Source organism: Sebastes fasciatus, chromosome 1 (genome assembly GCF_043250625.1).
Source record: "Sebastes fasciatus isolate fSebFas1 chromosome 1, fSebFas1.pri, whole genome shotgun sequence".
NCBI classification, from domain to species: Eukaryota; Metazoa; Chordata; class Actinopteri; order Perciformes; family Sebastidae; genus Sebastes; species Sebastes fasciatus.
The window spans coordinates 19,760,744-19,779,114 of NC_133795.1; the positions used below are offsets into that span (position 1 = coordinate 19,760,744).

An 18,371-nucleotide genomic window follows, 5' to 3' on the forward strand; every position below is an offset into this window, starting at 1 on the left:
ACAATGAGCTGAAAGCCACTATAAAGCTCCGAGAAGCTGAGGGGAGCTGCAGATTCAGCTGATCATTCTGGAGGTTCATCACTACCAGAGACATTGTTATTATACAAAATATCTATTATAGGTGATTACAGTGTTATAAACTGAATGTATTCAAACCGAGAGATATAATTTAGGACTACAGTGAGGGAGGGGAGCTAGGGCAGATGCTCGCAGAGTAATTTGTGTCTCATTCAGTGGCAACGAGAGCCATGTGGAAGACTTCCCGTCGCCTCACGGCCTTCGCTGCTCCAGACGACACATGTACATACCCCGAATGCACAAAGTATCACGTAGCATGCATAATCACATTGGCCCTCTGAAGAGACCAACTGCCGGGCTAATACACAAGGCGTTTACTGAGGGGGAAAAGAAATTACAAGTGATGAATTGAATTAATCTCAATTGAGGCTGGGAATGGGATGAAACGGGGTCTCCAGCCTGGAGAGGATTAGCAGCAGATGTCAAGAGAGAGAGGAGGGGAATGAATGAGGCAAAAATATTGTCTGTGTCCTGTGGCGTCCTTCTCTTTAAAGATAAGAAATTACACCTTCCCCCTTTGTGAACAGTTTAAAGACTTCAGGAAGTCTACTGCGACTGACAAAGTGCAAACTCTTCATATTATGCATTATCTCTACGTTATATTGTCTCACTATCCAGGGCTGTGGATACTAAACACAGTTCTGCAGGGCTTTTGTTGTGTCGTAGGAATGTGCAGAGTCATCATCGGAAGCTGCCATTTTCTAAATGAAGCTGGTAATCCTGTATCATGGATATGAACAATTTAATCCTCCCATATAAATTCCACAGTGAGTGAGATTACATTGTGGCAGCTTTGACGAGGTAATCCAACATGTTCCTAGTTTCATTGTCCGCTTAGATTTTCCACAATTTATTTGTTTTACTGGACTTTTGCTGCGCTGTCAACTCATGAATGAATACTTTGGTAACACTTCATTTTACAGGTCTGCAAAATTAGCAAGTAACCTATTGAACATTTTTGGGAATTACTTCCAAACTACCTCAATATTTACCTCAAAATGTATCGAAAATTACTTTATAATAAACATGATTTCATAATCATATGCTAAAATAGCATATAAACGTTAAAAATATATGCATTGCTGTGCGCTTGCTGCGTGCTGCTCTTCATCGGAGGTGGAAAACCAAACTAATAGAAGAAATCTCACAGTTGTGTGACTTATTGTCGACACAAATGTTACTGATGAAATGATTCAGGGAGTTTTTTTAAAGAAATTTCAAAGAAGTTATTTGCTAATTATTAACTATTAACCATCAGACATGGAAATAAAGAATATCAATAAACTTTGTATTCTTTTCCTAGAAATGTATTAAATAAATACAGCGGAATATGATTATTAAATAATGTTTAACATGTACATATCATAACAACAGCTTGTATATCTGCCGTCCTCGGCCTTCCTGTTTCCCTTTTGGAATGACGAATACAGACAACTGCCACTTACTGGTGTGGAGACTTATTCCTCTCACGCAGGCGCAGAACGTACGTGTTAACTGGTCGTCGGCTGTAGTCTTTGCTGTGTGTTCAAATGCAACTAGTCGGTCAAGACAAAGGCGACGTGAGGTAACGCAACAGTTGGCCTTAGTTCTTTGACTAGAGGCGGACTTAAACCTAACTGCGGCCGTTACCGTAATTTTGTTGCCTAAACCTGACCGCGATCGTTTCACAGTAACAATGTGGTGTTAAATGACACACAAAAAGCTGTTTCACAACGTTAAACCTGTGGTGTGTAAATGACATGCGAAAAGCCTAAAATGTGTTATCGTGAAATGGATGGAAATATCGTGCTATTTATACACCGGTTTGAATAATGACGCGGATGGGTTGACATTGGAGTCATGTTGGAGTTAGTCTGATACAGATGCCAAAGGGTGTCATATGCGTCGGTATCAAGACGCTGAGGCCCACTGGGAGTGAGACCAGGCTGGAGAAAAATACCTCTTCTCCTTCTTTTTGAGTTTGTAAATCCTAAAATTCTACTTAACATTCAACCATTATCATTACTGTTAGGTTATGAATAACACAATCTAGCTGGGATAGAAAAAACACAGAAGTGTGTATGTGTGTGTGTGTTTGAATATACTAATACATGTGATTTGTCCTGAGGAGTTTTCAGCTACAAAGTTAAAAGAGTAGTCCTGGGTGGATTCTAGCAGCAGAGTGAGAGAGCTGTCCTGGTGCAGATTATGGCCACATAAACCCTGACAGAGACCCATCAGACCGAAACCTAGTCTGATTGACCCATTAAGCCACAGCAAAGCCCTGCCAGCAGGGAACTACAGACAGAGAGAAGAAGAAGGACGTGTGCATAGGGGAAATAAAATGCTGCTTTTCTACATTTGTAACAAGTAAAACTCAGTTTTCTAGAATTTATTTTGCTTTCAAGGATTAAAACAATAGTCTCACGGCACTTCGTGAAATATTCACGGAATTTAATTTATTTGATTCATGTACAGACACAAATTTCCCTTTTTTTATGTGACACTCAGCACGACTTTCAATAACGTATTTTTCTTGCGTTTTCCTACGAATGTCCAGCAACGCGTGATGCACGTGTCAATTTCTGCTCTAGTCTTAATAAAATAAAATAAAACTACTTTTTAGGTTTAGGAAGAGATCAACTTGGTTAGGCTTAGGCAACAAACTACTAACTTAGGCTTGGTGAAAGATCGACTTGGTTAGGTTTAGTGAAAGATCAGGTTGGTTAGGCTTAGGCAACAAACTACTAAATTAGGCTTGGTGAAAGATCGAATTGGTTAGGCTTGATGAAAGATCGACTTGGTTAGTCTTAGTGAAAGATCAAGTTGGCTAACAGGCAACAAACTACTTAGTTAGGCTTAGGAATAGATCAACTTGGTTAGGTTTAGGCAACAAACTATTAAGTTAGGCTTAGGAAAAGATCGACTCGGTTAGGGACAAAAGTCCTGTGTCTTTTGACCCACCCATCCACCCCGACCTCCTCCCTACGCAGCATTCGCCACTCTTTATACTTCCCGGTTCACAATTACATGGATTACATACAAATTGATTTTGTGCTGACCATCACGGAAAAATTAGAAATTTGTGTCTATGTACACGAATCAATACATTAAATTGTGTGGCTATTTCACGAACTGCTGTGCGACTGGGATTATTAAAAACATATAATGTGTAGAAATAGTCTTATGTAGCAGAATCACTTGACATTTTTTTTCCCTCTAGTCCTTTCATTTACATGAATATATCACCAGACACATGATATAATAGGACATGTAGGGCAGATCATGTATGTCAGTGTGGTACATTAGGATAATTGATTCATACATAACATGGCAGATAGCCCCCCCAGGGCCGGGGTTTCCTTCTTCTCCGACTCTGTTAGCAGCAAGTTCAAACAAAGGTTACTAATCTTCTAAATATGCTGATTGCTCTTAAGCGCCTTGATCTCGAATTGCCACGGAAAGTCAGTGTACATGTACCTCGGCTAAATCATATTAGCTTCGACTGTCACGCTTGAACATATAGTTTCAGTAATAGCTCCCCTTTGTAATATGGAGAGCAGCACACACCACAAAATGCACACAAAGGAATTATGGGGATAGAGGGAAAGGAGCAATAATGGGAGGCCTAATAGCAACAGCTCTGCCACATCTGGCTTACCGGGGGCTATGGAGGTGAATAATTTAGTATTGTGAAGAAGCAGAGGCATGGCCTTGAATGCAGAAGCATAAGAATGCTGCGGATCCAATCACAGCTATAGCGTTCGGAAACATGACTGCTTTATACCTGCTGAGGACACAACGACAAGAGTGACACATGACGCATATGTGATATCTTTCTCTCCGACACCAGAATATTTGATCCTCAACAATTGTAAGAAAACAATACACAGTGGTGGGAGAGTAAGGAACTGAAATCAACATTTTAAAACAAGTTTTGAAAGTTTAAAGCAGACGTGTAGTGGTGTGTATACGCATGAATACAGTGCATACTGACCACATTTCATGTAATCTGTTGTGTTAACTGACTTTTATTCCTTGACTGTTCCATGACATCACATTCATAAACGGCCCGCATTCTTCACATTAAAGGGACTGTATGTAAGTTTTTATACTTATAATTTAGGGCTGTCAATCGACTAAAATTTTTCTTCGCGATTGATCGCATGATTATCCATAGGCAATCACGACTAATCGCAAATTAATAACTGTTCAAAATGTACCTTAAAGGGAGATTTGTCAAGTATGTAATACTCTTATCAACATGGGAGTCAGAAAATATGCTTGCTGTATGCATATGTATGTATATAGTTATTATTGGAAATCAATTAACAACACAAAACAATGACAAATATTGTCCAGAAACCCTCACAGGTACTGCATTTAGCATTAAAAATATGCTCAAATCATACCATGTAAACTCAAGCCCAACAGGCACCAACAGTGTGCTGACTTGACTATATCATAAAGTGGGCATGTCTGTAAAGGGGAGACTCGTGGGTACCTAACCCAGTGCTAACCCATTTCCATTTTTCCAGTTTTGCACGGGGTACCCCTCTTGAGTTACTTTTGGACGGACCAGGAATGGCGTGTCAATATACGCTCCTTACATGCATAGTGTCCTTTTAAAATAAACTTCCATTTCCACAGGAAGTTAGGGTTAAGCAACACAACCACTTAGTTAGTGTTAGGAAATGGTCGTGGATGACGTTTTACTATACTGAATAATGACTCATGGGACTGACTATAGCAACGAGTCACATGACTAAAGACTGACGTGGCAAAATAAATCAACGTTACTTTTAGTTTCACACGGGACACCAACACCGGTCTCTTGGTTGAAAGTCTTGTGTTTGTTTGACCCATCCACCACCCCTCCACCCCGCCCCGCTGTTAATACTATATCACTTGCTCCGACCGTTGAATAATGGTGTGGGTGGGTTTACATTGGAGTTAGTTGAAAACCCAGTTCATCCCATACTGTTGCTAAAGGGCGCCTCCGTGCGTCGGTTTCCGATGCTGAGGGGCGCTTACCAAACGGCGGTGTTTGATAAGTTGAGAGTAAGAACGGGTTGGTATATAGCCTATGCAGTATCTTTCAGGAAATACTCCAGCTAGCAGTGTCAAAAGTAAAAGTACTACAAAAATGCCCCTTTTCAGTGTTATACTATTTAAGTCTGTATTATATTATTGGCTTCTTATTTCTGATGCATTGATGTATAAGTACAATTTTATTGTTGTAGCTGGTCGAGGTGGAGCTAGTCTTAGATAATGTAGGCTTTATACTACTGGGTAGTTTCAGCTATAACAAAGTGAATCCATAGTAGACCCACCTACCAACACACCAGTGTTGTACTGGCTTGAAGTCATACTTTGGTATCTATTAGGATGTGGAATCAACACGACTTGGTAGCCTATTATGTGTTTTCACTATGCATGTGCAGGATTTTCATGCTGTGCACACCTCCACAGTTTTACTATACATCAGTGTACATCCCATAATATGAATGCAGTTCTCTTGCAGATTGATCTCCTCTGATTCAACACAGTGTAAACTCTTGCTGGGATCACACACGCACTCATATGCACAGCCGAAACCAGCGTGTTCAGATAGATTCATGAATGATGCTGCTCGAGAAACTGTATTCTCCAGAGCAACACAGGGACTTAGCCCAACTTTCTGGAACGCAGCGGCTGTTACTGGAGGATAACTCTGGTTAATAATTCAACATCACTTTGCTTTTGAGCATACAGTATCTCTGGAAACTGAAAAACAGAACACGAGCCTCTGAGTAGAATAATCAAACACTATCAGCTGCGAGTATATGGAAGCTTAAAAACACAGACGCTACTCCACAGGTGAAGAAATGGAAATTCTTCCTAATTCTGACTTTTTCGTCTCTTCATTGAGGAAAATGGATGTTTTAAGTACATGTTTTATCAGAATAGACTTTAAACAAATGCAGACATCCACTTGTTCTGCTTCCTTTGCTTTTCTGTCTATGCACTGAACAAATGTCTACTGACAAAACAAAGACTCCACCTACAATCATGCTATAGCAGCTCTGTGAGGCTGTACTTAGATACAGCGCTGCTTTGAGCTAAATGCCAACATCAGCATGCTAATATGCCCATAATGTTAATGCCAACATGCTGATGTTTAGCAGGTATAATGTTTATCATGTTCATCATTTTAGTTTAGCTTGTTAGCATGCTAATATTTTGTCCCAGATGCTACACATTGTACTGCAAATAAAAAAATTCTCTGCGGCCCAAAAAACATTCCCCCATAGAACTCCATTATAAAAGACACATCTGTGAACAAGACAAACTGCAAGTCAATTATTCATTTTTGTATTATACATTTTCTATCCATGTAGGTTTTATATTCGTAAAACTTTCTAGAAAAGCTATTTTAATGTGTGTGACGTCATCTCAATGTACAGATGCAGCCACCTAGAATTTCCCTTCCCAGCTTTGTTCCAGCCGAACGCCAGCCGGATCCCAACCGCTGGGAGTCCCCCCCTTCTGTTTCCAGACAGGGTGTGTATGGCAAACCGTTTTAACATGTAATAGCTAAGCTTGACTATCCGGAATTAACATTAGAGATATCCACAATTTCATTTTGACTAGTCGTAATTACGTTGTGACAAGTCAGAATTTGTATTCAAGATATCTATAACGTTATTCTGATTAGTCAAAACGACAGTTAGAGATATCCATAATGCCCAACAAAGCATCTGAATCAAGGAATTTGTGGCGAACGAGAGCTGTTTGCTTGAGAGTTGTGGTAGCAATTTACAGCATATTGTAGATTAATTGTCTCCGGACACACTTTATTAATTAACACGGCTGCAGTGCAACGCCATAGTATGATTGAATAGCTTCCGCCTCCCACTTGCTGTTGCTGCTGATGTAATTACAGATATCTGCAACGTCATTTTGCCTAGTCAAAACTCTAATTCAAGATATCTGTAATTACATTTTGACTATCCCTAACTCCAGTTTGAGATATCTGCAACGCCATTTCGACTAGTCATAATTCCAGTTCAAGATATCTACAACATTATTCTGACTAGTCAACATTTTATTTTAAATATCTAAAAAAGACTATGTAGATATCTACAAATGAAGGGAATTACAGATATTTTGAACTGGAATTTTGACTAGTCATAATTCAGTTGCGGATATCCGCAATGTGAATTACGGATATCCACAACTGAATCGTTGATATCCGTAATGAGAAACCCCATACATCTGAATGGCAAAAGCAGTTTGAATCATACTAGTCCAAATTTGATTACGGATATCTAAAATTAGAGTTTTGCCAAGTCAAAATAAAATTGAGGATATCTTGAATTAGAGTTTTTACTAGTCAAAGTGATGTTGCAGATATCTCTAATGAATATTCTGTCTAGCTATTAGATGTTAAAACGGCTTGACATAGGGTGTATCTAGATTCCACTGTAAACACGCCAACTCAGTCAACTGCAACCCAGTTCTTCTACTACGTCCATGAGCGGAACAAGAGTAGCGGTTTAGAGGGTGGACGATGGATGATAAATACAACCAATGTAAATACGTCTGAAATATAGGGTTCTATTCCTTCATTCACTTTATACTTTGTTCTCTCCCCGCTGAACACATTCCTTTAGTGTGGTCCATTGGGCTCTGTTGTGCCGAGCCGGATCAAACAGACTAATAAATTTGTAAACCCTTCACACTATCAGATAATCTCCTCTGACTATCTGTCCTGAGCAAGCCGCCAATTAGGAGAATGTGAGGATGGGCGAATGTGGTGTGAACTGGCCTGATAATCCTCCAGTGTGTCCCAGTCTGGCTCGGATAAAAACACATTACAGGGAAAGCAAATGTAACACCAGTCAGTATTTCAAAGGGAGTTATTAATATAGTTGGATGCAAATAGTTTAGATCTGGTGAGAGGGATGTTTTCTCTGTTCCCCTTTAAAACGGCAGTAATTGACAAATGAATTGCATTGATAGATGCACCTGCGTGCATAAGCAAAGGTATATTTTTGTCCTATGGATCAGGTGTCATACATCTGTGGGTGTTTTTCATTCTGTTAACTCTCCTCCCGTCAGTCTGCCGTCTGATCAACAAATGAACCAACAACTTTCTTCAGTCTTTGGAAAGATTTTTCTCATCATGATCTGTTTTTTTCTTCTTTTTAACCTGCGACATGGATAATATTACAGTCAGGCAGAGCAGGAGAGTGTTGTCCTTCAGCAAAAACACATTTTAATTCTCCATCGCCATTTCCATTCAGCAGTTTAACATGACTGGAGATCCGCACATCGGGTAGACATTATAGTCTGATCGTCCATTATTTTTGAGTTTGTTTTAAGTTTTTATGTCATTCACAGTGGTGTTTGTATTCAAATCCGAACATTCAAATTTTGGTCAAAGTATGTAGGTTTTAGCGTCAAAATGCTATTTTCCCAAGCCCTTCAAAAAACGCTTTCCCCACGTGACCTGACGTAGGTTTTTGCATGATACTGCTACATATACAATATGGTCAGTGTATTACATACAGTAACTTAGATGGCGGTCGCCATGCTCCCTGTTTGGAAAAACAGACAGGAGTACCAGCAGAAAGCTAAGCAATATATTGATGTGGACGCCACGTTAGTTTGGATCGGAAAGTCACACAATAACACAAACAAACTAACCTATCGATGCCGAGATAGACCAGCAACTCCTGCTCTGCGAGGTAAAATTACTGTTTTTGTGAATGGAGTCTGGCGGCTTTGAAGACAGTGATATAACAGCTTCAGTTCCCCGTCAGAGAGGGCTGTCTCAAGCCTCAATTAATTTTACCTCGCTGAACACGGTAGTATACATAAAACCCCACTTCGAAAAATCCGAACCATCCCTTTCAGTTATTTCCACTCAGCTAGTGCTATAGTCCACATTGTTCATATCCTTGTTGATTAGCTTACTTTGGTAACCTACGTCACTGCTTTTTGCTAATGGCTGAATTGGTGTTAACCTTACCCACCAGATGGTTACAGAACCATTTGAAAAGCCGTCATTGTAAACTGTTTGGAAAAGGGCAGGCACTTCAAAAAAATACTGGACACACCATCTATAAATCAAACTCTTGCCTAAGACAGTCGGGTGAAGAGCAAAAACATCTTTTTCATCAAGAAAATCCTGCAGTGCAGTTCTTTGCTCTTCTTTCAATGAAGAAATACTCTCCAGTTCTGATATAACTGATGCTATTGCAGCATCTATGCTAACCTCTTCAGGAGCCACCATTGCTGTTTAGAACAAATAGTCGCCTCTCTGTATTGCCTCACACACACAACTAAACCACGCCTGTAGCTGCAGTAGCTCCTCACAAGATGCTGATTGGTCCGTGGTCTGGCTTGCCGGCCACAAATGCACTCCTTGTAGTCTAACAAGATGGATTTTCGTGTGGTATGTGATCCCACGAATCTCACGTAATCTGGTGGCATTACGAGAATACAGCTGCCGTGCAAGGTAAAGTAGCTTTTTCCATTTGAAAAAAAAAAACAATGCAGAGGGAGCCGCCCTTTAAATAATGAATTTACAAAGAAAATATAAAGAAATCTAGCCGCAATTCATTCAAATTTTAAAAATGCATCGGAAGCCTGAAGTAATTTACACACTGTGGTTCCATTGATCTATACACAGTATAAATACAGAACCTTTTTTTATTGTTGTTGTTTTTTTAGATTTTCATTTTTTGCCCACTAATGTGTATTTAGTTCATGTACACTTAAAAACAACCAAATATTTAAATGTGATATAAACTCACATTGAGCTGCAGGGTCTCGGTCCACTGTCCAATCACGCGGTAGCCCGACCCGGTGGCGTTGTTCCACTGGTACTGAAACAGGTCGTAGCGTCCGGGGGCATCGCCATTACGGTTGAAGGTCACTGAAGTACCAGCACTTCCTGTGGAGGACAAATAGCCATTTAGTCACTGGGTCACTTGAGCAATAAATCAGCCAACCGGTAAATCAATAAATCAGTCAATCAAGCCACACTTTAAAGGTCACCACGTAGATTGGTTAAGCGGTAAATGGACTGCATTTATAGCTTGCTTATATCCAAACTGCTTTAAGCTTTAATGTACTGATGGCAGTGAGCTGCCCTGCAAAGGGTGACCATCAGGAGAGGTTTTGGGTTCACTGTTCAAGTTTGATGGTGATATATATCCAGTATGTGTGTATATAATATAGTCCGTGTGTATTCCCTACATTAACTTAGATGGCGGTCGGCATGCTCCCTGTTTGGAGAAGCAGACAGGAGAACCGGCAGGGAAGCTAAGTGTGGACGCCACGTTAGTTTGAAAACTAAAGTCACACAATAACACAAACAAACTAACCGATTGATGCAGGTAAAATAACAGTTTTTGTGAATGGAGTCAGGTGGCTTAGAAGACACTGATGTAACGCTTCAGTTCCCCGTTGGAAAGGACTGTTTGAAGAGCTCCAACTGAGTCACTGTCTATGGAGAAATGAATGGGACTTCATGACTTTAAATGAAGTGGATAAAAGCACTGAATGAATGTGTATGGAAGAATAATTAACATGGCTTTATTTATCTATAGCTTGTTAGTTTGAATACCAGCCTCCCCTCTAGCCTGTAGCGTGGTAAACACCTGACAGTAAATAGTTTTTGGCACTTTCTCAGACTTCTCTCTCAGTATGGGTTGTCTCTCTGACCTCCCTGTCCTCTCTCTCTCTTTCTCTTTTATTATTCCTCTGTTCTTTCTACTCTGCGACGCTGTGAGCCGCCCTGAAAGACACTGTGTTTATTTACTTTGGCTCGTCGTGGCTTTTGGTGTGGGCCAGGAGTCTCTTTCAAGTCTGCATTTAATTTAGAGTGAAAGGGTGGGAGGCAGATAGAGAGGAAAATATAAATGTGGTGAAAAGAGAGAAAGAAAGAGCAGGAAAAGGCTGACAGGCGGAGGAGAGGGGACAGATAGTGTTGGGCTTCCTCTGCTCAAAATGAAACACAAAGAGAAATTTCCTCCGGTCAAAAATAACTGTTTTGGCAGGAAACTCTGCAGCTTCTTTATTATTATGTTTTTCTCTTCTGAAGTTTGAACCGTCCTCAGCACCTACACACTAACACAACTAACTCTTTTTTTTATTTTTCTCTTTAATATTTTACCATGCTTTGAATTTACTTTTAAAACATTTCATATTTTGTGTTTGCAGCATTATGTATAATACTTGCATGTCACAGAGAGCCAGATAGTGCGTGCCTTTCCCTGTCTAATGATACATGCTAAGATGTGGATCTTATTTGTTTGCTTGACGCATTATTCATCTCTGCAAGAATAAAGTGTATGAGAGCATGCATGCATGCATTAGTGCAGCCATGGTTATGATTCTGTGCTTACGTGTTTGGTGGGATGGCTGGCTCATGCTAATGTACCGAGATCTCTGCATTAATGTAGGCAGACTGTCATCCCACATAACACAAGAATGAATTCTCTCCGTGTGTTAACTCCAGTCTGCTTCCTGTTCAACCACTTAAATGTCTAATTGATCTGTTTGCATTGCACTTTGTCACATTTAGTTTTTATCGATACACCAACTTCCGTCATTTTATATTGTCTTTTATGAATTGTGCAGCAAATTTTCAGTGACATTAATGAGAATGTGTTCATTCAACACACACTCCAACTCATCAAATACCGCCGCTTGGTCAGTGCCCCTCGGCATCGGAGACCGGCGAACGGGGTATCCCTCTTGCGTTACTTTTGGTAGGACCAGGGACAGCATGTCAATATACATTCGTTACATGCATAGTGTCCTTTCAAAATAAACTTCATGTGACTTGACATTCTGAACACGGGACACAAACGAACAGCTGATTGTAAAGTGAAAGTGAAATGTAATGAACCAACAGTGGTCTCCTGGATGAAAGCCCTGTGTTTGTTGGACCCATCCAGTTTTTTTAATTTCCAAACGTGATCCCACTCATCCAGGACTGGAGATTGAAAGCAATTACGTATGTTCCCAGAAGAGGAGCACTTATCTGGGATTGCAGGTCTACATGAATCTGAAACAGCAAACTGGTTCTAATCGCCTCTCCCGTTCCTTCTGAATCCAACACATTTCAATACATTTATGTGTGTTTTTTTCAGATGACACAACTACAGCTGATGATGCTGCTGCTGAGGATGAAGATGATGGGCTGTATGTACGAGTGCTTTTAGAGTAGCAGACTGAAGTTAAAGCAAAGTGGCCGTCTATTTATCTAAAGTGGAAAGCAATAACGGAACATGTGTGGTTGCAGTACATACAGGTAGCATGGGGCTTACTATATATGTGACATTGCGAAGTTCGGAAAGAAAAAGCTTTTTTCATAAAGCTTTTAGCCTTGTATTGCCTCCCCAGTGCTGTCCAGGTTATGTCAGTTAACCTTTGAAAAAGTCACTTAGACTGTTGTTCGAAAAGAGTTGAATTGGAAATATTTTTAACCCTTTGAGACCCGCGGGATCGCGGGCAATCCCGACCGACTTTACTGTCTTTCAGAGGCTGTAGCAGATTCAGTTTTAGAGCTAGAGGCAAGATATTGAAATCCACTGGTACCAACCATGTCATGCTAGCTTGTCGGGAAGGAGGCTAAATAACGCTTAAAAGTTGGTCTAAAGTTGGCGAGGAAGAACTGACATGGCCATTTTCAAAGGGGTCCCTTGACCTCTGACCTCAAGATAAGTAAATGAAAATGGGTTCTTTGTTTACCCACGCGCCTCCCATTAAAAGACATGCCTTCTTTATGATAATCACATGCAATTTTTGAATGCAGTATAAATTAGTTATTTTCACCTATTCTAAAATGGTATATTTGAATATTTCTGCATACTGGGGTCCCTAAACAGTCTTGGAATTACATAATTGGATATGACTAGAAAGCTGAGAGTGGTTAGGATCCAATGAGCCCAACTGTATTAATGTGTGATGATGTTAGTCCCCATAGTAGCCATTTCATTGTATTGAGACCATTTTTTGAAACGTGACCTCACTGTATAAAATGACTTGTGGTGACCTCTAGGATAATCACAGCCTCATGAAGCTTTACAACCACACACTAGAGACCTAGGGCATTCAGAGGATGGATTGCTTTCTTAGGTAGATTGACAAAAAATGGGTTTCTGAGCATTTTCCAGAACCGAAGTGCTTGCCATCGAATCACTGAAAAACACAATTTCTGCAGAAATCTCCAAATGTCAAGAAATTCTGATACCAAATCCCAGCATGGCTTTTTCTATGGTGTTCCTCGAGGTCTTGGTGTCTTAATGTGGTATTTTGGGGCGATTATTGATAATTTTTATCAATTCTCGAGTGGTAAAAATTATTAAATTTAGCACCAAATCTGTGTAACAAATGGTATCAACACAAAAATTGCTGCCACAACTTATGAGACATAATAGAGCATGGGAATGGACATCATATACTTCTATCATAATGTTATAAACCCTTATACACTTTCACAATTTATTTCAAATAATTAATTAATTAATTAATTAATTAATGTTTATTTATGACTAGAACAACTTGACACACAGGGCTGAGCTGCATCTTAAATTAATCTTCAGCTTTCAGATGATGTACACCACTTCTATGCGACGTCTACTGTTGACCTGCTAACTCCCCCTAAAGACCCCCTGTACCCCCCTAAAAGAGACAACAACGGTTCTATTGTGGGTCTCAGAGGGTTCAAGAGCAAAGACAGAAGAAAGTAAAAGAATAAAAACCTTTTATAACTTGACATTTTATGGGTAAAAAGCATCATGGAGTGTTTTAATAACTGTTATCAAGAATCTGAGTCTCATGATCGAGCTTCCACATCTTATCTTCTATCTTGGTGTCTCCGGCTCAAACTGCTTCAGTTTAATGAAAAATGTGACTGCCTTTAATCAGAACTCTTACTGTGTCAAACAGAGAGATTGATCGACAGCTGGGATCACAAAGAAATAGACCCCCAATCTGAGAGAAAAGCAGACTTTTTAGTCTATCTGTTGTCTGTCTGCTGTTGAGTAGCTCAATTACTAATTCCTGCCATGACCAGACAACTGCTTCAGATCAATACTCAGGTTAATAGCTACCACAGGCAACACGGGCCGACCTCTTGATATAAAATGTATTTTGTTTCTCAGTCGATATTTGGCTCATGTTTGTTTCAATACGGATGCCGGGAAAAAACAAAAGGCAAGAAATCTTCTGTCTCTGGTGGAAAATGGAGAGTTTTATGTTTTGTATCAATCATTTTCTTTCTTTATAGTAATCAATTTTTTAATTGATTGTGATCCGACAGAAATACATTGTTATCTCAGAAAATATCTGTTTACAAAGAAGGTCAGGCAGGAAACATTCAGCAGGTGAAGGCAGACATGCTGTGGGCTGATTCCTTCACTTCTTTTGTAATTATTAAGACTCTAATAAACGGTGAGTGAGCAGTTCAACTGCCACTTTGATTTTAAATTAGCACACTGCAGGCTTTGCTAATTACCTGATAAACGGATCTCTCTGGAGAGGCACATTTCTGCAGCCCTGTCTTGTGCTATAAAACTATGCAAATAATAAAACAGGTGAAACTGCAAAATAGCTTACTGTGAAAATTAGTGTTAAACCTTTTGCATATATTACATTATATTACCTGTTACAACTTATTACTTTGGAGGGTATAAAAGGGCCAAAACTAAATATATAAATACATAACTCATTATATAATTAAACGATTAAATTAATGAATAATTACGTATTGTAATGCTTAATTGTCACCATAAATAAATAAACAAATTTAATGTTTTAATTTATTTATTTATTCATTTAATATATGTATATACTGTATATATCAGGGCTGTCAAACGGTATAATAACATGTTAACGCAAATTTGTTTTAACGTCACACATTTTTTTAATGCATTAACATAACTTGTGATTTTTAGGTTGTAGCGGGCTGAATATCTAGAGTGAAGATACTGGTATCATAGGAAACTAGAAAACATAAGGAATCCACTGGTAGTCCCCCTCCCATGTTGTTAAGAGTATCAAATACTTGACAAATCTCCTTTTAAGGTACATCTTAAAGAGATGAGAAATGTGCAATTAATTTGCGATTAATCACGATTAAATAATTAAATTGACTGATAGCCATAATATATATATACTGTATATATATATATATATATTCCCAGTGGTCCAAAGGTATGCTAGCCAGTCCGAAGATACCAATGGGCCGAGCACCAAGAATTGCAGAGAAATGACCAAAAACGGTAAATTCTTTGCAATTTCATATGCTATTTTTCATCATTAAATTCACTTCTGAGAATTTTTGAGGTGAGAAATTAACTGTTATTTAGAATGTTGGCAGTTTTACAAAAAATTGATAGCTGGATCTCATCTGGTGCACCAGTTTGTGGAGCTGCTCTACTTTGAATAATGTATATATATTATATTTTATATAATTAAAAGTTGTAAAATTTGCTCCAACATTTTTGGAGTTGAGAAGCTCCACAAACCAGATGTGATCCAGCCAACACATTTTGGATTTGCCATCAATTTTCGTAAAACTGACGATATTCAAATTTTTTCATCCTAAATTGAGTTTTTTCTCGGTCCTGTGTTTTGTGTCCCATCCCTCATCTCTGACCTCCACCCCTTATGGAGTTTCATGCTGTCTTTACTACAGTGCCTGATTTCTGCTTTTGTCATAATTATTACCCTCACTAGAGGTGTCTTTTATACCTTCTTTTTCGGTGATCTACCATGTGAATAGATGATAAAACCTACTAGTGTGTGTAGTAGGCCCCTACTGACCCACATTTATGGGGCTTATAGTTAGACTGATGGCCTGACAACAGTCTAAGCAGCTGTTTTCTTACAGTGTGAAACGTGAGGTTCAGTCTTCCTCACCACAACAATAATTTGTGTACAGTCCCTTCGGTTTATGCAACAAAAACACTTTAATGAACGTTCGTCTCATGCCTCCATCACTGCAGACAACAATCTTTCCCTCATCGTAACTACAGTCCTGTGAGTATCTTAACAAAACCATAAAAAGTGTAATAATGTTTTAGTTGCAACAGCTTGCATTATGTGTTGAATATCATCTCCTAATTATGCTGATAAAAGATATAATCCAGACGGCACAATGCTCCTTTCAGAATGTATAAGGTAACGCAAATGAGAAATATCGAAATGGGATTTTTAGGAGGCAGGGTTAAAAATACACACACTTCACCCCTTCAGCTCGAGGTTGCCAAAGTAAAGACAATAATGTCACGCTGTAATAACTCTGCATTTCATTTGCATTTTGGCTGGAGAATGAAATGTCTTCGAAGGCCAATGCTTGCTCACTAAAGAGCTCGCTCTTCCATTATTGGAGATATGAAAAGAGGAGCGGGGTGATGAAGTTCCTCGGGCGGTTTATGTTCCAAAACTGTGTACTGCATGGAAAGTAAGTTAGGAAAGAGAAATCTTACCACCTGGCACAGTCAGCCACTGACTTAATGACCGACTTCAGAGAGCAGTCATTTTGTGCTATGGGGCTATAAAAGTCTTAATGATTGCCCCTTTAAGACCAAAGCTATACATCATCTCACTTTACAACACCTGTTCACCAACACACTTTCTGCCCTAAAAATGGAGTTCCACCACTGCTCAGTTGATTCTGTGCATCTTCAGTCTGTAGAACCTCCTCATGGTAAATAAGATTAATGCACCACTACACATTTAATATATATTTTATACTCCATTTTCAACCTGTTCTCAATCCCAGCTCGTCAAATACCCCCCTTTGGTAAGCGCAGCTCGACATCGGAAACCAAGGCACAGAGGCACCCTTTTAGCGACAGTATGTGACGAACCGGGCGGGCAGGCGGGAGAGGTGGTGGATGAGTCAAACAAACACAAGACTTTCAAGCGTGTGAAACTAAAAGTAACTTTGACTTATTTTGTCACATCAGTTGTTAGTCACGTGACTAGTCGGCATCATCAGTCCCATAGGTCCCGTGGGTCCCAAGTTAACGTCAACCACAACCGTTTCCTGACCCTAACTAAGTGGTTTTGTTGCCTAAACCTAAGGTCCTGTGAAAACGGAAGTTTATTTTGAAAGGACACTATGCATGTAACGAGCGTATATTGACACGCCGTCCTTGGTCCATCCAAACGTAAGAGGGGTACCCTGTGCATCGATCTTCGATGCCGAGGGGCACTGACCAAGCTGCGGTATTTGAGGAGTTGGGAGTGAGAATGTGTGCTTCACGCGTGTCATACGCCACCCAACAAAACTATTGTTTATTTAACTATTGTTAAAGTCCAAACTTAGATTTAGGTAACAAAACCCCTTAGTTAGGTTTAGGAGTCTCATCATGGTTGGGCTTAAAATACTGTAAGTATGTAAACTAAGCAAAATAACAACGTACACAAACAACGTAACCTAAGTACGAAAAACATGTCACTAACGTCACTAAAAAACACCTCACAAATCTCATTAAGGTAACGGAGGTTACAATATTGTAACCCTAGTTCTATAAGCACAGAGGGGAGCCCTCTACCAAGGATGACTTGTTGCTCCTGCGCCGCTAGCTGAAGAGGTCGTGGGATGGTCTGACAGCAGTGGATTCTGCCATATATACTGTTGGGTCCACACGTATTTGGGTAGGCACATCCTGATTGGCCGGCTACATTCATGCGAAATTCAGTGGGCGAATGTGTGCTTGTGATTGGAGGAGAGTATTACCCAGTCCAGTGGAGGGTGGAGCTTGTGTGAGTTAAAACCTATAGAACGAAACACCAGTCTCCAGTTGAAAGTCCTGTGTTTGTTGGACCCATCCAACTCCCCTCCCTCCCACTTTAAGCAGTCTCTCACTTTTTATTCTACATCACTAGCTCTGAGTGTAGCATATTTAAGCAGATGCATTTACATTGCAGTCAGTACAGACTATACAGCGTACAAATGACACGCCAAAAGCAAGAACAGCGTTCTTATTGCATGCTAAATGCCCCTGCAAATTCATACGCCTTTTTGTGCGACTGGGCGGCCATTTCACAAGGTTAGAAATTAAATGGATGAATAATGTTTTATTCTCTGTGATACCAGTATGTACATGTACATTCCACTGCACCATACACTATACATGTTGCAGCACATAGCATTAAATTAGTTCAATTCCATATAGGCCCGTTGCTTCAAGCGTAATTGTGACCCAAATTCAGTGTTCACTTTTATTTTCTCTGAGAGTTGTACTCCTTGGCACCTCCAGATACAGCATTTGAATAAACCATAATAGTCTATGGACTCT

General features: G+C 39.7%; 1 protein-coding gene across 3 annotated transcripts in view; it reads right to left on the reverse strand.

Moving 5' to 3' along the window:
- The window catches only part of grm7 (glutamate metabotropic receptor 7), a 335,453-nt gene that overhangs the window by 81,830 nt on the left and 235,252 nt on the right, over positions 1 to 18,371 (reverse strand). For all 3 annotated transcript variants that reach the window (XM_074636571.1, XM_074636580.1, XM_074636586.1), the window contains exon 7: positions 9,861 to 10,000. In XM_074636571.1, the coding sequence (XP_074492672.1) occupies positions 9,861 to 10,000 (140 nt within the window). The remainder of the gene's footprint in view (positions 1 to 9,860; positions 10,001 to 18,371) is intronic.